This window comes from Salmo trutta, chromosome 7, assembly GCF_901001165.1.
Source record: "Salmo trutta chromosome 7, fSalTru1.1, whole genome shotgun sequence".
In the NCBI taxonomy this organism is placed as follows: Eukaryota; Metazoa; Chordata; class Actinopteri; order Salmoniformes; family Salmonidae; genus Salmo; species Salmo trutta.
The window spans coordinates 9,860,007-9,880,522 of NC_042963.1; the positions used below are offsets into that span (position 1 = coordinate 9,860,007).

Sequence of the window (20,516 nt, forward strand, 5' to 3'; positions counted from 1 at the left end):
TTCCTGACATTAGTCCTAGTAAAAATTACCTGTCTTAGGATCACCACTTTATTTTAAGAATGTTTAATGTCAGAAGAATAGTAGAGAGAATGATTTATTTCAGCTTCTATTTCTTTCATCACATTCCCAGTGGGTCAGAAGTGTACATACACTCAATTAGTATTTGGTAGCATTGCCTTTAAATTGTTGAACTTGGGTCAAACGTTTCAGGTAGCCTTCCACAATAATTTGGGTGAATTTTGGCCCATTCCTCCTGACAGAGCTGGTGTAACTGAGTCAGGTTTAGTAGGCCGCCTTGCGCGCACACACTTTTTCAGTTATGCCCACACATTTTCTATAGGATTGAGGTCAGGACTTTGTGATGGCCACTCCAATACCTTGACTTTGTTGTCCTTAAGCCATTTTGCAGCAAAGCACCCCCACAACATGATGCTGCCACCCCGTCCTTCACGGTTGGGATGGTACTGTTCGACTTGCAAGCGTCCCCATTTTTCCTCCAAACATAACGATGGTCATTATGGCCAAACAGTTCTATTTTTGTTTCATCAGACCAGAGGACATTTCTCCAAAAAGTACAATCTTTGTCCCCCTGTGCAGTTGCAAACTGTAGTCTGGCTATTTTTATGGCTGTTTTGGAGCAGTGGCTTCTTCCTTGCTGAGCGGCCTTTCAGGTTATGTCGATATAGATACTTTTGTGCCCGTTTCCTCCAGCATCTTCACAACATCCTTTGCTGTTGTTCTGGGATTGATTTGCACTTTTCGCACCAAAGTACGTTCATCTCTAGGAGACAGAGCGCGTCTCCTTCCAGAGCAGTACGACGGCTGCGTGGTCCCATGGTGTTTATACTTGCGTACTATTGTTTGTACAGATGAACGTGGTACCTTCAGGCATTTGGAAATTGCTCACAAGGATGAACCAGACTTGTGGAGTTCTGCAATTTCTTTTCTGAAGTCTTGGCTGATTTCTTTTGATTTTCCCATGATGTCAAGCAAAGAGGCACAGAGTTTGAAGGTAGGCCTTGAAATACATCCACAGGTACACCTCCAATTGACTCAAATGATGTCAATTAGCCAATCAGAAGCTTTTAAAAACATGACAATCTTCTGGAATTTTCCAAGCTGTTTAAAGGCACAGTCAACTTAGTGTATGTAAACTTCTGACCCACTGGAATTGTTATACAGTGAATTATAAGTGAAATAATCTGTCTGTAAACAATTGTTGGAAAAATTACTTGTTTCATGCACAAAGTAGATGTCCTAACTGACTTGCCAAAACTACAGTTTGTTAACAAGACATTTGTGGAGTGGTTGAAAAACGAGTTTTAATGACTCCAACTTAAGTGTATGTAAACTTCGACTTCAACTGTACATATGAGATGAGTAATGTGAGATATGTAAACATTCTTAAAGTGGCATTATTAAAGTGACTAGTGTTCCATTTATTAAAGTTGCCAATGATATCATGTCTAAGTAGGCAGCTGCCTCTCTGTGCTAGTGATGGCTGTTTAACATGACTTTTAGGGAAAGGAAAAATACGTTTAACAATGTTATTGCAGTACTATTAGCAGTTAAAGATAATCAGTTATATACAGTAATAACTTTTGTTTTAATTTAACAATGTTGGATTTGTTTATCTTTAAAGACAATATATAGCAAACATTTTGAATATATGAAACGAAAGGTAGCTGGACTACCTAATCAATAAAAACACAAAATTACTCTTTATTATCTGTACTCATTCAAAACAACCAATCCATTTTTAGCAACAGAAAAATATTCAGAAGTAAAACTGTAATAATAAAACATAAAATTCTGGATATACAGGAACATAGACTGCCACACAAATCAATGACGCAGATCTCAAGAACATAATGTGAGAATGAACAGATAACAAATAAGTTTAAAAAACAGGTCAGGCATTGTTCTAGTGGAATGTTAACGCATTCCAAGCCAAGCGATTTATATCTGAATAGGCTAGATGGAGATACTGACCATGTGAGCTCCAAGCCCTTTCTAAACTCATGCCTTTGCATGTCCTGCCAAAATTGATCATCGCCTCCTTGGCACATCTACAAGTACAATAATGCTTCACGACAGTATGTGTGTCCTTTCACCTGTTTTTGGCTACGTCCCTCTAATCATCACACAGCATTCTGTACTAACCGGTTTCTGGTTAGTACACAGTTGTGCTGTGTTTCAGTGAAACTGCAGCAGGTCGCGATCACTGCGGAGCCACAGTGGGAAGGCCTGTGAGCGCAGCTGCAGCGAGGCCTGCTGGTACGACTGAGCCACCTGCTTGTAGTCCCAGTACGTCTGGAGCTCCTTTCCCCTACAGACACAATCAACAAACACGGAACCTCAGTGGCAGTTACCATGGCATATTAACCTCAAATCACAAGACATTAGATAAATGAACTATAGAATAAGTAATTATATTTATGTGGAATGAACCCTTGTCATGCTACTGAGGAAATTAAAGATTTTTTCCCAGGGTGTGGAAACATGCCCCAAGGATTCCTGACCTCTGTGGGCATTGTCTTACGTCAGATCGTGTCACTCCTAAGCGACACACTGATGTAAGACACACCCATGGGCTTTTTCCACATTTTGTTGTGTTACAGCCTGAATTTAAAATTGATTAAATTCTGATTTTGTCTTAATGGCCTTAACACACAATACCCCATAATGTCAAAGTGGAATTATGTTTTTCTAATTTAAAAAAAGCTGAAATGTCTTGAGTCAATAAGTATTTGCCACGTAGCACTCACCTGTCATCATGAAGTGCTTTGAGGGACTAGTCAAGGATCACCTCAACCTTACCTGCCACCCTAGACCCACTTCAATTTGCTTACCACCCCAATAGATCCACAGACGATGCAATCGTCGCCATCACTCTGCACACTGCCCTATCCCATCTGGACAAGAGGAATACCTACGTAAGAATGCTGTTCATTGACTATAGCTCAGCATTCAACACCATAGTACCCTCCAAGCTCATCATTAAGCTTGAGGCTATGGGTCTCAACCCTGCCCTGTGCAACTGGGTCCTGGACTCCCTGACAGGCCACCCCCAGGTGGTGAAGGTAGGAAACATCACCTCCACATCGCTGATCCTCAACACCGCGGCCCCACATGGGTGCGTGCTAAGCCCCCTCCTGTACTCCCTGTTTACCCATGCCTCCAACTCAAATCATCAAGTTTGCAGAAGACAACAGTAGTAGGCTTGATTACCAACAATGATGAGAAAGCCTACAGGGAGGTGGTGAGGGCCTAGAAGGCCAGCATCCCGGTGTCGCCTCTTCACTGTTGACGTTGAGACTGGTGTTTTGCGGGTACTATTTAATGAAGCTGCCAGTTGAGGACTTGAGGTGTCTGTTTCTCACTCCTGCGTTGTCTTGGCTGTGTGCTTAGGGTCGTTGTCCTGTTGGAAGTTGGACCTTCGCCCCATTCGAAGGTCCTGAGAGCTCTGGAGCAGGTTTTCATCAAGGATCTCTGTACTTGGCTCCGTTCATCTTTCCCTCGATCCAGACTAGTCTCCCAGTCCCCGCCGCTGAAAAACATCCCCACAGCATGATGCTGCCACCACGCTTCACCGTAGGGATGGTGCCAGGTTTCCTCCAGATGTGATGCTTGGCATTCAGGCCAAATAGTTCAATCTTGGTTTCATCGGGCCAGAGAATCTTGTTTCGCATGGTCTGAGTCCTTTAGGTGCCTTTTGGCAAACTCCAAGCGGGTTGTCATGTGCCTTTTACTGAGGAGTGGCTTCTGTCTGGCCACTCTACCATAAAGGCCTGATTGGTGGAGTGCTGCAGGGATGGTTGTCCTTCTGAAGGTTATCCCATCTCCACAGAGGAACTCTAGAGTTCTGTCAGTGACCATTGGGTTCTTGGTCACCTCCCTGACCAAGGCCCTTCTCCCCCAATTGCTCATCTTGGTGGTTCCAAACTTCTTCCATTTAAGAATTATGGTGACCACTGTGTTCCTGAAGACCTTCAATGCTGCAGAAATGTTTTGGTACCCTTCCCCAGATCTGTGCCTTGACACAATCCTGTCTCGGAGCTCTACGGACAATTCCTTCGACTTCATGGCTTGGTTTTTGCTTTGACACGCACTGTCAACTGAGGGACCTTATATCGACAGGTGTGTGCCTTTCCAAATAATGTCCAATCAATTGACTTTACCACAGGTGGATCCAATCAAGTTGTAGAAACATCTCAAGGATGATCAATGGAAACTGGATGCAATGGTGCTCCATTTTGAGTCTCATAGCAAAGGGTCTGAACACTTACGTAAATAAGATATGTTTGTTTTTAATAAATTTGCAAACATTTCTAAAAACCTGTTTTAAGTGTGTCATTATGGGGTATTGTGTGTAGATTGCTGAATAAAGCTGTAACGTAACAAAATGTTGAAAAAGTCAAGGGGTCTGAATACTTTACAAATGTACTGTAGATGGTGTGTATAGATAGTATATGAATAGTGAAGGTGTGTACAGCAGTAGTTATATAGGATGAGCCTTTAGAATACAGTAAATACATATGAAGTGGGTAAAGCAGTATGTAAACATTATTAAAGTGACAGTGTGACAATGTACAATGACTATGTACATAAGGCAGCAGTCTGAGGTGCATGGTAGAGTACCGGGTGGTAGTCGGCTAGTAACAGTGACTAAATTTATGGCAGGAGACTGGGCGGAGGCCGGCTAGTGGTGACTATTTAACAGTCTGATTGCCTGGAGATGGAAGCTGTTTTTTTTGGTAGCGGGGTGAACAGGCCGTGGCGCAGGTGGCTGAGGTCCTTGATGATCTTCTTGGCCTTCCTGTGACACCGGGTGCCGTAGATGTCCTAGAGGCAGGCTGTGTGTCCCCAGTGATGAGTTGGGCAGACTGCCCTACCCTCTGGAGAGCCCTGCGGTTGCGGACGGTGCAATTGCCATACCAGGTGGTGATTCAGCCCAACAGGACTCTCTCTCAATGGTGCAACTGTATAAGTTCATGAGGGTTTCACGAAGGCATTTCTCTTGTCCAGATGGGATAGTGTGCAGTGCGATGTCGATTGCGTCATTCATGAATCTGTTGGAGCATGCTGCCATCGATCCACAGTTTTTGGTTTGGGTAAGTTCAGATTGTCACAGTGGGAACAACATCCTCTATGCACCTCATGATAAACTGTCACAGCCAGTGTATACATCCATACTATTCTCAGAGGCAACCCAGAACATATCCCAGTCCGCGTGATCAAAGCAATCTTGAGGTATAGATTCTGATTGGTCTGACCAATGTTGAACAGTCCTTACCTCAGGTACTTCCTGTTTAAATTTCTGTCTGTAGGAGGGGAGGAGCAAAATGGAAGCATGATCTGATTTGCCGAAGGGGGGGGGGGGGCGCGTTGTAGCCATCCCAGAAAGGGGAGTAGAAATGGTCAAGCATGAATAGCAGTGTATAGCATTACAGTTACAGTACAGCCACTGCTTTCCAATTTAGGGCATTATCAACCCGTACACAGTTTACAAGCATAAAGGGCAATGTGAGACTGCTTATAACAGAGCAAAAATGCTGTCTATTGGTTTTAAGGTAATTCTTGCAGGGACATGTGGTGTGGGAGAGCTGTTGACTGTACTACTCTGGGGGGGGGTACTACTGTATGTGGTGTGGATTAGAGGATGACACAGGAGCAAAAATTCATTCCTGTCCCAATCCGGCAACAGTCCTATAACCCCCTCTCTGATCCCATGTACCATCTCCTGTCGTTCTGCAAGGCATTTAACCCCCCAGAAATTAGAATGCCTGTTAGGCAACGGTATAAAACACATGCGATCAACCCTCAGTCTTGAGAGCTACTGTTTTAAAAAAACTGTTTATGACTGTCGATCCTGTCCCGAACTTTACTCTTGAACTTCACTCCCATTCCGGCAAGACCCGCGGGAGTCCTGTTCCAGAATCATACCTCTAGCATAGATGTCTCCCACACTACCGCCGGAGGTAGTGAGAGATTTGAATCTAGATCTGTCTCTTTACACTACACAAGTATCTCTAATTGACCTAGTTTGTGGCGTCAAAGTAGTGTAAAGATGCCCTTAGGGGCTCTGAGGCCCAGACCCTGCATTTCATCAGCCTGGACATCCACCTCAATCCTCCATGCCCCGCCAACACCGCTTAATTTCCTGTGTCTGAGTTCTCCAGTGGAGAGGCTCAGACTTTAGCAGCAGTGTGTGTTGTGTATATAGCTATGTGAATGGTGTGTGTATAGCTATGTGAATGTATTTGAACTTTTACAAATCGTATTAACTGGTAACTTGACCCTTTAAAAAAATAGAAAGCACTCATTGGGCATACTGCTCCCATGAACAATTAAAAATGTTGATACACTCCAATAGGACAAATAAATCGAGATAATGTTAGTGTGCAGGATATCATTTTTAGTCTTACTCTTCTTGTTGTATAATCCCTGCCATTATTTCAGAGAGCACAGATGCTGAAAAGACAATTATTTAATGAAAATGGACAACTGTATAAATTGTTGAGTTTTTTAATAAATATGGAATTCCAGTGATGTGAAGGAGTATGCCATAGTTTGACACAATACCTACAGGTCTTATAAGACAGGGAAATTATGTTTATGAGAGGAATTACATTTTAGCGTCCCATTACATGATGTGTGCCTCAAGGATAAAAAAAAGAAGTGCACTAGTGATATTCGGAAGACATGTACCGAGCCTGCTCTTCTTCCTCCAGTATACGGAATTCACTTTTTCCTCCCCAATTTCATGATATCCAAATTGGTAGTTACAGTCTTGTCCCATCGCTGCAACTCCTTTACGGACTCGGGAGAGGCAAAGGTCAAGGGCCAAGCGTACATCGAAACACGACGCTGCCAAGCCGCACTGCTTCTTGACACACTGCTTGCTTAAAAGTCAGCTTGCAGGCACCTGGCCCGCCACAAGGAGTCACTAGAGCGCAATGAGACAAGGAAATCCCGGCCGGCCAAACCCTCCCTAACCCAGACAATGCTGGACCCATTGTGTGCCGCCTCATGGCCCAGTCACGGCCGGCTGTGACACAACCTGTGATCGAACCCGGGTTTTTAGTGACACCTCAAGCACAGCGATGCAGTGCCTTAGACCGCGATGGAGTGCCTTAAACCGCTGTGCCACTCGGGAGGCCCCCAGTGGTATGGAATTGAAATAAAAAGTATAGCGTCACTAACAAAGTCCATTAAGTGTCTTTTAAAATCATTCACTTAATTTATCCAGTTAACCAGGTACTTCCAAGATTTTAAATTGATATTGATTTAAAGTGTGCTTTTTGTCAAATAGAAAATTCAACTCCAAGTCATTTATTCTATGATTGTATTGCCACTAAGATTTTTTGGGACAGATCTTGAGCATTATTTTTTAGATCAACTGGTTCTAGGGTTCAGCTTAATGGTAAGGATATTTTACTTTTACTTAATAAATCAGGATTTGGATCAGAACAAAGTATACATATAATATTTTTACGATGTATGGTAAATATTTTATACATAAATGGAAGTGGGCTAAAGAAAAATGTAACATATTGAAATTACTTTAAAAAAAATTTAAACAGATAAGCAAAGCGAACTCTAAATGCCCGTGAAGCCTTATGCATTTTTGTTTAAATGTGTATACCCTTGTGTATAAAGGCTGTACTTTTTTGTATACTGTGTTGTAAAGTGACTGTATATTTTGTTATATTTGTTGTTAATGGATTCTCACAGACACACACGTTTGATCTAATATCAAATCATATGCAGGAAATTGAAACCCCTCTTAAATTAATTTATAGAATATTTTTGGAACTTTACACAGACAGCACGCTATCCACTAATCAAACAGAATAAAATGGTTGAGAACAGGATATTTAGAAATTACATTATGATACCAGCAGCCATCTGTTCTTCTCAGAGGGACAATTACCTTATAGATTCAGGGAGGTGGGACTTGTCAGTGACAGCCAGCAGTGACAGGAAAGAATGAAAGAGTTCCACTTTGCAAATAAGAGACCTGAAAAGACAAAGTCAGCGGTCAGTCTGAAGTTCAGGGGACTTAACACAATACAGATACCAACGTGATGAGAGGCAGCCTCTGCTTTCATTTAGGGTGCACAGAAGGTTTTTAATAATTCTGGGTTGACACATGAAAAAGGAACTGGCCAGATAACATATTTCTAACTTGTGCCTAAACAACAAACCTATTTGTTTTTGTAAAGTACTGGCTCTTACCTTGCTTTTGATGTGCCCAGAGCCTTCTTGGTCACTCCATGTTTATAGCCATTAGCAGTGACATCTAGTGGCTGATCTGACACAGCGCACCAGCTGATAGCTGAAAACAGGAGAGTTAACATTCATGACTCATGTAGATCAGCAAATAGATTACATAAAAACAGACAAGACCCTTAGGTTGAGAAACAATTCGGATAGTTAGAAAGAGCACATGCGGTGAAATGCGGTGAACTGAGATGACAGAGGACAAATAGGGTGAAGAAGGAAGAACAAGGTGATACGTATTGAGACAGTATGCAGGTTTATTCAACAAAAGCAATATCGCAAAAAAGACGTAACATGTGTAATGGAAACGACAGCTACAGCAGAACTGGTCTAAAAAAAATTATGGAAACTGTGTTTTATCGAATTAACGATGATTGCCAAATAATTTTGAAGGTATGCGGAGCATGTGATATCATCATGTAACTATAAATCTAACTTGTCACATACTTCATAAACAACAGGTGTGGATTAACTGTGAAATGCTTCCTCACAGGCCCTTCCCAAAAATTCAGACAAAGAAAATTGAGAAATAATAGAAAAATAAAACACGTAATAATAAAAGTAATAATAGATAAACAATCAGTAACGATAACTTGGCTATATACACACACACGAGGTAATTAAGATCGATACAGTGCCTTGCAAAAGTATTAATCCCCTTTGGCGTTTTTCCTATTTTGTTGCATTACAACCTGTAATTTAAATTGATTTTTATTTGGATTTAATGTAATGGACGTATACAAAATAGTCTGAATTGGTGAAGTGAAATTTTTAAAAATGACGCGTTTCAAATTCTAAAAAATACAAAAAAAACGGAGAAGTTTTACGTGCATATGTATTCACCCCTTTGCTATGAAGCCCCTAAATAAGATCTGGTGCAACCAATTACCTTCAGAAGTCACATAATTAGTTAAATAAAGCCCACCTGTGTGCAATCTAAGAGTCACATGATCTCATCCATCCATCCATCCATCCATCCATCCATACACACATACACACCTGTTCTGAAAGGCCCCAGAGTCTGCAACACCACTAAGCAAGCGGCACCATGAAGCCCAAGGAGCTCTCCAAACAGGTCAGGGACAAAGTTGTGGAGAAGTACAGATCAGGGTTGGGTTATAAAAAAATATCAAACTTTGAACATCCCACAGAGCACCATTAAATCCATTATTAAAAATGTTTAAGAATATGGCACCACAACAACCCTGCCAAAAGAGGGCTGCCCACCAAAACTCACAGACCAGGCAAGGAGGGCATTAGTCAGAGAGGCAACAAAGAGACCAAAGATAACCCTGAAGGAGCTGCGGAGATTGGAGTATCTGTCCATAGGACCACTTCAAGCCGTACACTCCACAGAGCTGGGCTTCACAGAAGAGTGGCCAGAAAAAAAGTCATTGCTTAAAGAAAAGAATAAGCAAACACGTTTGGTGTTTGCCAAAAGGCATGTGGGAGACTCCCCAAACATACGGAAGAAGGTGCTCTGGTCAGATGAGCTAAAATTGAGCTTTATGGCCATCAAGGAAAACGCTATGTCGGGCGCAAACCCAACACCTCTCATCACCCCGAGAACACCATCCCCACAGTGAAGCATGGTGGTGGCAGCCTCATGCTGTGGGGATGTTTTTCCATCGGCAGGGACTGGGAAACTGGTTCGAATTGAAGGAATGATGGATGGCGCTAAATACAGGGAATTCTTGAGGGAATCCTGTTTCAGTCTTCCAGAGATTTGAGACTGGGATAGAGGTTCACCAGCAGGACAATGACCCTAAGCATACTGCTAAAGCAACACTCGAGTGGTTTAAGGGGAAACATTTAAATGTCTTGGAATGGCCGAGTCAAAGCCTAGATCTCAATCCAATTGAGAATCTGTGGTATGACTTAAAGATTGTTGTACACCAGCGGAACCCATCCAACTTGAAGGAGCTGGAGCAGTTTTGCCTTGAAGAATGGGCAAAAATCCCAGTGGCTAGATGTGCCAAGCTTCTGGAGACATACCCAGAACATGCTACTTGCAGCTGTAATTGCTGCAAAAGGAGGGTCAATAAAGTATTGACTTTGGAGGGGGGGTGAATAGTTGTGCACACTCAAGTTGTTTTTTTTGTCTAATTTCTTGTTCGTTTCAGAATAAAAAATATTTTGTATCTTCAAAGTGGTAGGCATGTTGTGTAAATCAAATGATACAACAACCCCCCCCCCAAAAAAAAAAATCCATGTTAATTCCAGGTTGTAAGGAAACAAAATAGGAAAAATGCCAAGGGGTAGGGAGGGGGGGTGTGAATACTTTCACAAGCCACTGTATGTACATACAGCGCATTTGGAAAGTATTCAGACCACTTTACTTTTTCTACATTTTGTTAAGTTACAGCATTAGTATAAAATTGATTAAATTAATTGTTTTCCTCAATATACACACACACAATACCCCATGACAATATGAGCACATTTATTAAAAATAAACAGAAAAACCTTACATACATAAGTATTCAGACCCTTTGCTATGAGATTCAAAATTGAGCTCAGGTGCATCCTGTTTCCATTCATTATCATTGATATGATTCTACAAAGGCTGGGCCTAATATAGTGAATAAGAGGTTTTGGTAGTGATTCCTATGTTGTTGATGTAAAGAATATATGTGTTGGTCCGTGGTGTGTAATGAGGAGCAAACAGATGCTGCACTTGAAACATAAATGAAATTGCTTATTCCAGTTACTAATAAGCATGCACCCATTAAGGGCAAAAAGGAATGGATGAGGCAAAAGGAATGACAAATAAGTCTTGCTGCACAACCAATTGGCAAACGTATTGCAAAAGAAGAAATCAGGTGACTCAACTGAATAAAAAGAAGAAACTAAACTATGAAACAAAGATAAATGACAAAGAAGGATTGTAAATAGCTTTGGAGCACCTTAAATAAAATGTTGGGAAAAAAGAGACTCAGCTCCATCATTCATTGAATCAGATGCCTCATTCATCACAAACCCAACTGATATTGCCACCTACTTTAATGATTTTTTCATTGGCAAGATGAGCAACCTTAGGCATGACATGCCAGCAACAAACACTGACACCACACATCCAAGTACACTACCATTCAAAAGTTTGGGGTCACTTAGAAATGTCCTTGTTCTGGAAAGAAAAGCACATTTTTGGTCCATTAAAATAACATCAAATTGATCAGAAATACAGTGTAGACATTGTTAATGTTGTAAATGACTATTGTAGCTGAAAACATCTATGTAGCCGTAGAGGCCCATTATCAGCAACCATCACTCACTCCTGTGTTCCAATGGCACGTTGTGTAGGCTAATCCAAGTGTATCATTTTAAAAGGGTTATTGATCATTAAAAAAAAAGTTTAGCAATTATGTTAGCACAGCTGAAAACTGTTCTGATTTAAAGAAGCAATAAAACTGGCCTTAGACTAGTTGAGTATCTGGAGCGTCAGCATTTGTGGGTTCGATTACAGGCTCAAAATGGCCAGAAGCGAAGACCTTTCTTCTGAAACTCGTCAGTCTATTCTTGTTCTGAGAAATTATGGCTATTCCATGTGAGGTTTTGCCAAGAAACTGAAAATCTCATACAACGCTGTGTACTACTCCCTTCACAGAACAGCGCAAACTGGCTCAAACCAGAATAGAAAGAGTGGGAGGCCCCGGTGTACAACTGTAAATCAAATGGTAGGGAACTCTGCATAGAAGGCCAGCATCCCGGAGTCGCCTCCTCACTGTTGACGTTGAGACTGGTGTTTTGCAGGTACTATTTAATGAAGCTGCCAGTTGAGGACTTGTGAGGTGTCCGTTTCTCAAACTAGACACATAAATGTACTCCCACACCTCTTTCTATTCCGGTTAGAGACAGTTTGCGTTGTACTGTGAAGGGAGTAGTAGTATTTTTTTCCCCAAGATGGACAATTACTGAGGATAATAGCAGACGATATTGCCACATTTCCAATTTAAGCCTACTAGAAAGTATGTGCCCCCCAGGCCTGGAGGGAAGCAAAAGTCATTCCGCTTCCTAAGAATAGTAAAGCCCCCTTTACTGGCTCAAATAGCCAACCAATCAGCCTGTTACCAACCCTTAGTAATCTTCTGGAAAAAAATGGTATTTGACCAGATACAATGCTATTTTACAGTAAACAAATTGACAACAAACTTTCAGTATGCTTGTAGGGAAGGAAATTCAACAAGCACTTACATAAATGACTGATGATAAAAGGATTGTGGGATCTGTCTTGTTAGACTTCAGAGCGACTTTTGACATTATCGATCATAGTCTGCTGCTGGAAAAACGTATGTGTGTTATGGCTTTACAGCCCCTGCTATACTGTGGATAAAGAGTTACCTGTCTAACAGAACACAGAGGGTGTTCTTTAATGGAAGCCTCTCCAACATAATCCAGGTAGAATCAGGAATTCCCCAGGGCAGCTGTCTAGGCCCCTTCATTTTTTCAATCTTCACTAACAACATGCCAATGGCTTTGAGTAAAGCCAATGTATCTGCATACGGATGACTCAACACTATACATGTCAGCTACTACAGTGACTGAAATTATTTACGACACTTAACAAAGAGCTGCAGTTAGTTTCAGAGTGGCAAGAAATAAGTTATTCCTAAATATTTATAAGACTAAAAGCATTGTATTTGGGACAAATCATTCACTAAACCCTAAACCTCAACTACATCTCGTGATGAATAATGTGGAAATTGAGCAAGTTGAGGTGACTAAACTGCTTGGAGTAACACTAGATTGTAAACTGTCATGGTCAAAACATATTGATGCAGTAGTAGCTAAGATGGGGAGAAGTCTGTCCACAATAAAGCGATGCTCTACTTTCTTAAAATCACTATCAACAAGGCAGGTCCTACAGGCCCTAGTTTTGTTGCACCTGGACTACTGTTCAGGCGCGTAGTCAGGTGCCACAAAAAAGGACTTAGGAAAATTGCAATTGGCTAAAAACAGGGCAGCACGGCTGGCCCTTTGATGTACACAGAGAGCTAATATTAATAATATGCATGTCAATCTCTCCTGGCTCAAAGTGGAAGAGAGATTGACTTCATCACTACTTGTATTTATGAGAGGTAATGACATGTTGAATGCACCGAGCTGTCTGTTTGAACTACTGGCGCACAGCTCGGACACCCATGCATACCCCACCAGACGTCTCTTCACAGTCCAAGTCCAGAAGAGACTATGGGAGGCGGACAGTACTACATAGAGCCATGACAACATGGAATTCTATTCCACATCAAGTAACTTAAGCAAGCAGTAAAATTAGATGAATACACCTTATGGAACAGCGGGGACTGTGAAGCAACAAACAGGCACAGACATATACATACACACACACGATAACATACGCACTACACACACGTCCACATGGATTTTGTACTGTAGATATGTGGTAGTGGTGGAGTAGGGGCCTGAGGGCACACAGTGCAGGTGTGCCCAGCTTGTAGCGTCATACTCAAGAAGACTTAAGGCTGTAATCGTTGTCAAAGGTGCTTCAACAAAGTACTCAGTAAAGGGTCTGAATACTTACGTAAATGTGACATTTCAAATTTTATATTTTTCATAAATTAGCAACAAAAAAATATATATATGTTTTTGCTTTGTCATGGGGTATTGTGTGTAGATTGGAATAAAAAAAACAATTAAATAAATGTATTGATACTTAACCCCAATTATCAACGTTGAAATTATGTGGTGTGTGTGCCCTGTGGAATTTTATATTATCCACATTCTAGTTATTTTTTTTTGTGTGATGTCATTACATCAAGCTGTTTTAAATCGTCACAAGATCGCTAAATGGAAAGGCACTGTAGCAGGCAATTGTCACATCTATGTTCTATGCGAAAAATTGATTATTTCTAAATTATTCAATTTCTAAAAAATAAAATCCCATTGCAGTCAAACATTTTTTTCCCCCTCTTTTTTACATTACATTGTACAACAGCTGAAACTAACACCGTAAAAGTGGGATTTTTTTTTTTTTAATTAGTGTTAGTTGCTGGTTGGAAATACAATCTACACAGGAACTTCTAATCAACAGGTTTGCATGGGCGGGAGTTTCAGCTTTCCATGGTGACATCACCATGTGGTAAATTGGTTAATAGACCAATAACAAAGAGTTCCAAACCTCTCTGTCAATAACAGCTTGTTTTCAGTTTTCCCCTTCCCACTCAGACCACTCCCAAAATGTTAGCTAAAAAGCAATTTTTGCCCATTTTAATGGACATCTATTACACTAAGGTACTTAATTGTTAAACATAAATTATTTTTGATATTGACATTAAAAAAAAGCCTGCATTGGGCCTTTTAGCTACAGACAGGGGTAAAAAAATGTTTTAATAAAAAATCCCACCTGCGCCACAAGGTGAGACTCTGCCCTTGCCGGGCTGATGATTGTGCTCAGTCTGTGCCTGGCTGTGTGCAAACTCCAGGCTGGACTGCAGGAGCTCTGGAGGCTGCACTGTGAAGCCAGCAGGCAGGGCTGTCACCTCAGAACACCTGTAGAAACACAGAGGAACCAATCACTTCTAGTTATACTAAAATCTGCTTAAACAGAGGGTTCACTAATCACTATCTGTTTCCCTACTCTGTCTCACACACATCCAAACAGAAAGATAAAAACACAAATATGGGACATAAAAAGGCAGTTTGCAAGGCTATATCATTAACAGGTTATATAGACTTTGCTCCTTCACAATTCACACCACCAGGGCTTAGTGAGCAGCCATGTAACATGATGAGCCACCAGAGATGGTGGTCAACGAAACCACAGCTGGTGGCTCACACAAACATGACACAAACAACACATGCCAGCAAAGAGGCCGAACAGGACATTGACGACATGGTGGGAATTTAAAGATTGGTGTCCCTCCCACTCAACTGTAACCCTCTGTATTTACTAACTGTTCTCATACCCCAGCTGCCCCACCTCCACATTGAACATCTTCTAACATCTTCTTTCAACTTCCCATTATTCTTACTCTTTCAGAGTCCTAAACCCTTAAGGTATCCCCCTTTCCATATGTAGTAGCTAGCTCACCTGGTGATCAGAGCTCTCTGCATGGCCTCATGGCTGTATGGACATCTCCCCACCACTATTGCGCTGAAGTAGACTGCCCCCTGTAGGTAATGGGAGAGCAGCGCACCCTGGAAACCTAGCACTGCCCACCTGGCCAGCTTGTCACTGCAGGAGAGAGACAGAGTGGGCTCCCCCCGACCAGGCTTCACTCTCAGCAGCCCAGTACTGTGGTACCCTAACCCGGGCTGGAGGGGATCCTCTGGTCCTCCAGGGACACACTTAGCACCTGTCCGGTGTATGTCCTGTAGAGACTGTTGTGTCAAAGCATTGTCCCTTTGTTTTAACACCACGGTCAGCACATTCTCCCCCTCCGACCTTGGACTCTCTGCAGGGGCCTGTGCAGGGTTGTCAGTAAGATTTTCAACCAGGCTCCCACCACACTGTAGCTCATCCTCTGACTTCTCCGGTTCTTCTAATCGAGGATGCTTATTGATCCCATCAGTCTGTGTCTCCGCTCTGCGTTTCAGGTTCACTCTTCCTGCTTTTTCATTGGTTCCATTGGGGATGACCTCATCTGACCTTATTGGTGGGCAGGGTTGGGATTGGCGGTCACTCATCATGGGAATGATGGAGGCATCTCCACCTGGATACATAACAGCGAAACATACTGATTAAGCATATCAGCTCTAACAACTTCTAATCATCATAGCAAACTGGTATGTCAACTATGCATGTACGTATATATAATTCTAGCAAACACATAACTCAGTTGGAAATTGGGGAAACAAACATTCTTTCCCATTGACCCTCATTGTAATTGTTAGATTACTTGTTAGCACTGTCGGAACTAGAAGCACAAGCATTTCGCTACACTCGCATTAACATCTGCTAACCATGTGTATGTGACCCATACAATTTGATTGACCCTCATTGCAAATGAGCCAACTTGGTCGTAGATTTCTTTTTTTACAGAAATAACAAAACATGCTAAAAAGGTTCTGCAAGAAGAGCCCTGTGGCTTAAGGCTATTCGGTGTGGAACAGCGGGAAAAATGTGGGGATCCGGTGTCCAAGTAGGCTACACGTAGCTATGTGTGTGGAAAACATTGCATCACTGGTATGACATTTAACTATTTTATCATAGTCCGTTTGTGACTCCACTCACTAGTTGTAGCTTTATAGCTAGTCAGTTTGTTTGCGTTTTTGGTCTTGGCTAGCTTAAAGTTCTGGTTGGTACGGTAGCTAGCACTCACGTGGCTAACGTTAGTGCCGTCATGAAACTGAGGAAAGGAAAATTATTATGTTTTTTCTAATTAGTTACAACACTTGGGAGAAGGCCTAGGTGAAAATACATTTTTAAGCATGTACTTTTCTTACATGTAGATTTGTAATTGACCAAAACAACCAGTGAGCCAATAGGTTAACATGGGTTGTTTTCTCCACAGGCGGGCAGGGCCGCAACATTCTATTTAAACGACATTATGAGCTATTCCTCAATGCCAGAAACACATATAATGGTAACCTAGAGCACCCCGAGAGAACGTTCCCAAATTACAAACGCTTAAAATAAACTTTTATAGTACTGTAATATTGTTCTAAAAGTTGGGTTTGAGGTGTTCTCCAAATCAGCTTTAACTTTGGAAACAATCCCACAATGGTCAGCGTCACAGTGAGGCTCACCCTTCATAGACAGGTTGGTTGTGTTTTCTATCAGGAATTCGAGCAGTACATTAAGACCATTCTCCATTCTTCTAATAAGAAAGCTGTTAAAACAATCAATGTGTGTTTCTTAAGGTCTTTGTATAATCTGTCATTTGTTTTACCCCTTAGCATATGTTATCATTGTATATATATGTACTTGTATGTATACAGACTTTTCTACATTGGTAGAATGTATTTTTATACAACGGGTGGCCCTAATCCTGATTGGTTAAAATCGCATTCCAGCTGGTGTCTATTCCACAAGTTACCACCGGCTAAATCTATGAGGCTGTTTTTACATCGTAGACAGAAGCAGGCCATTGGCTGCCTTCATCGTGAAGGGTATGTACGGGAGTTCTGATTGGTTGCAAGTTTAGCAGTTCGGAAAATTTGCCTGAGCAGACAGTGTTCAAATATACTTTTTATGAGAGAATGTGCAAAAATTGTAGGTACCAACACATTTTACAGTCATCATAAGAATGTTTTACTGTCATGTAGAAAATAATTCTGCTCCTCCTTCGACGGGGATTGATCAACTTCACGGTTTCCGGCTTTGCCCCCCACCTAATGGAGCCAGCTTGCAATTGCATTTTTATTTATCAAGATGGCCAAGCTTTGTTTGGTAGCAAGGTGTAGCAACACTTGTTAAGCAAGGACTATGACACTTATTAAAGCTATACCTAGTGGGATAAACATTTTACTTCAGAATAATACACATTTTGGATTATCTCCGATTGTAAGCGATATTCAGGTGAATGGCATTGGTCTACTAGATACGAAATTCAACAATCGTTTATTAAGGGATATTTTCTACGGGAAGTCTATTCACTCTGCGATATTTTGTTGGGCTTCATCGTTTGATGTAAACTGGCGCCGTGCTTGGCTCACTCCACACAAATTTATGGTGACCAATAAAGTGAAGGAGATCTCCTTTAAGATTATCCATAGATTCTATCCGTGTAGTAGCTTGATTTCTAAATATATACTTGATGTTACCAGTGAATGCAGTTTTTGTGAACTGGTTCGTTGGATGGCGTCTGTGGCGCTGGGGGAGCTAGCTATCCGTTTCTGAATTCATTTGTGTCTGTTTCCTTTCTAGTTGGCAAATAAGTGAGCTACATTTTGTTTGTGTAAGTTGACAACATATCCAAGTTTGTCACTGGTATGGGCAAGTAAATATCCTAAAGCTAGCCATCTAGACAGAGATAGCCGCAAGCTAAAACCAGGGAGATAGGGAGATAATTAATTAATTAACTTTGTTTCATCTGCTGCTGGCTTGATAATGTTCACTCATAACATGTCATTGATTCAATTAGATTTGTATTCTATAAAGATTGTAATTGTGTCAATATGTTGTGAATATTGTAGAAAAATCCTCACAGCCGTTTCCCATACTAAAACGTGAAGTACAACTTGGTGCGCCACAGCTTACCATGTACAGTATGCTTCGGTTGGCTCACCGTGTGAGTCCTCAAAATTGCGATCTTGCGTTTGGGCCTTTCTGGCAGTCTTGGTGGTTTTTATATGCGGGTAGCATGAATTGTCAACTAACAAATTATTTTTCAAGTTAGAACCCATGTATATTAGTTATTATAAACTGAGTGGTTTGAGCCCTGAATGCTGATTGGCTGAAAGCCGTGGTATATTTTGGGCTCCCGAGTAGCACAGCGGTCTAAGGCACTGCATGTCAGTGCTAGAGGCGTCACTACAGACACCCTGGTTCGAATCCAGGTTGTATCGCAACCGGCCATGATTGGGAGTCCCATAGGGCAGCGCACACTTGGCCCTTCGTCACCCGGGTTTGGCCGGGGTAGGCCGTCATTGTAAATAACAATTTGTTCTTAACTGACTTGCCTATTTAAATAAAGGTTCAATATCAGACCGTATACCACAGGTATGATTTTTACTTTTTACTGCTCTAATTACTTTGGTAACCAGTTTATAATAGCAATAAGGCACCTCGGGGGTTTGTGGTATATGTCCAATATACCATGGCAAATGGCTGTATCCAAGCACTCTGCGTTGCGTCGTGATTAAGAACAGACCTTAGCCGTGGTATATTGGCCATATATCACACCTCCTTGGGCCTTATTGCTTAAATATACAGCACCAACTACATAAATATCTGATAGGGTCCATTATCTGCTACCTGGACTTTAATACTGACTGGGACTATAAGGCCTATTGTTCTCATGAACAACAAAATGGCAAACAACCAACTCACATGGTGTGTGACTTGTGAAGAACAGGAAAGACACCCCTGACTGCACCTTCCACTTTCCCATCTCCTCTCCCTGACAGAACACAGTGCTGCCTTGCCCACATACTGCCATCCGCAGCTGCTCAGTCAGATACCTGCACAAACAAAGTAGGCTTATGTTATAATGGGTAAAACATACATACACACAAACAAATGTCACTCACACATGACACACTCACCTAATGCAACCCCTCCTGGCAATGACTTCTGCATGGCTGTCATTGAGCACATCTCCTGATTGGATGAGAAAGTGAGTGAGCCACTACCTGTCTGCCTTGTGTGTGTAAGTTTGTGTGTGTATGTGTGTAGGTATACCAACCCCTTGAGCTCATGGCTGAGCGCCCAATACACTTAGTGCCAGTTCCCAATGACACTACCTCAACTGTTAAGGAGATAAAACAGCCTTTATTGTACTGACATTGACTCTGGTAGAAAATCAAGTACAAGTACGATATTTGTATTAACATGAACTGAAGGGGATGACGCAAAGCTAACGACATGCATTTATATTTCACCTTTCTCTTGATTCGGGGACACTGAACATTTTACTACGGCGGCCAAAAGCGTCCACTCTCTGCCCGGCTCGGGCTTTCCTCTCTTGGGCAACTCGCTGAAGCGCTTGTAGCACAGTTTGGAAATCTCATCGGCGGTCCACATACTGCAGCGAGTTTTAAACAAACTAGCTATCTAACTACGGTGGCAGCAGCCTGTTGTGAAGGTACGTAAAGTGAATTATAAAAAAAAAAAAGGTTATTCGTAGTCTCTCTTAAATTTGTACCTCAACGATACAATCAATATTCATTGCATTACACACACTCTTGTTTGCACACATGACACGCTCCGTGTGAAACAGGCAAGAACAGCTAAGCACTTCCAGGTCACGGATATTTGAAATCCTTCAGAATAAGAGTCCCGTCCTGTATACTTTGTAAATTAATAATTAGGGCGAAAATGTATACAATTATCGATAGACCTGTAGTTATCATACAAATAATAATTAAAAGTATTTCTACAAGGTATGTGATTAATTTGTTTATTTCAAGCCTAAGTGGTCAACCATTTCCTGAACATTTCCTGAACATTGTATTGCAGTAAAAGTGGGGTCCATTCTACTCAGGAGCACTTTTAGTTTCCAAATCCACAGAGTTTACACCCCAAGGAGAGTCTCTGCTCATTTTGTGGCCCTTAAAGAGTGGCCAATCGTTTTTTTATATTATTCATACCCCTTGACTTGTTTAAAAAT

At 41.6% G+C, this 20,516-nt stretch overlaps 1 protein-coding gene across 3 annotated transcripts; it reads right to left on the bottom strand.

Annotated features, from left to right (window-relative positions):
- Positions 1-1,609: 1,609 nt before the first annotated feature.
- Positions 1,610-20,139, bottom strand: adat1 (adenosine deaminase tRNA specific 1). Of its 3 annotated transcripts, XM_029757870.1 has the most exons (10): positions 19,789-20,139; positions 19,593-19,655; positions 19,453-19,507; positions 19,238-19,368; positions 15,335-15,956; positions 14,648-14,793; positions 9,286-9,318; positions 8,242-8,341; positions 7,937-8,023; positions 1,610-2,329 (listed from the first exon to the last, which is right to left on the bottom strand). In XM_029757870.1, exons 1-10 carry the CDS (start codon positions 19,928-19,930, stop codon positions 2,197-2,199), a joined length of 1,512 nt encoding a protein of 503 aa, XP_029613730.1. In that variant the 5' UTR covers positions 19,931-20,139; the 3' UTR covers positions 1,610-2,196. The 3 variants fall into 3 exon arrangements, with proteins under 3 accessions (XP_029613730.1, XP_029613732.1, XP_029613731.1); XM_029757872.1 differs by lacking the exon at positions 19,593-19,655; XM_029757871.1 differs by lacking the exon at positions 9,286-9,318 and having other exon boundaries at positions 19,789-20,137.
- Between the last annotated feature and the right edge of the window lie 377 nt (positions 20,140-20,516).

Bases quoted from the DNA above. Each gene is read 5' to 3' on its own strand.
- adat1 (XM_029757870.1), bottom strand. From the start codon at position 19,930: ATGTGGACCGCCGATGAGATTTCCAAACTGTGCTACAAGCGCTTCAGC. The intron at 8,024-8,241 runs GTAAGAGCCAGT...TTGTCTTTTCAG, and splicing joins CTGGGCACATCAAAAGCAAG to GTCTCTTATTTGCAAAGTGG. The intron at 2,330-7,936 runs GTAATTGTCCCT...TTGTGTCTGTAG, and splicing joins CACCTCCCTGAATCTATAAG to GGGAAAGGAGCTCCAGACGT.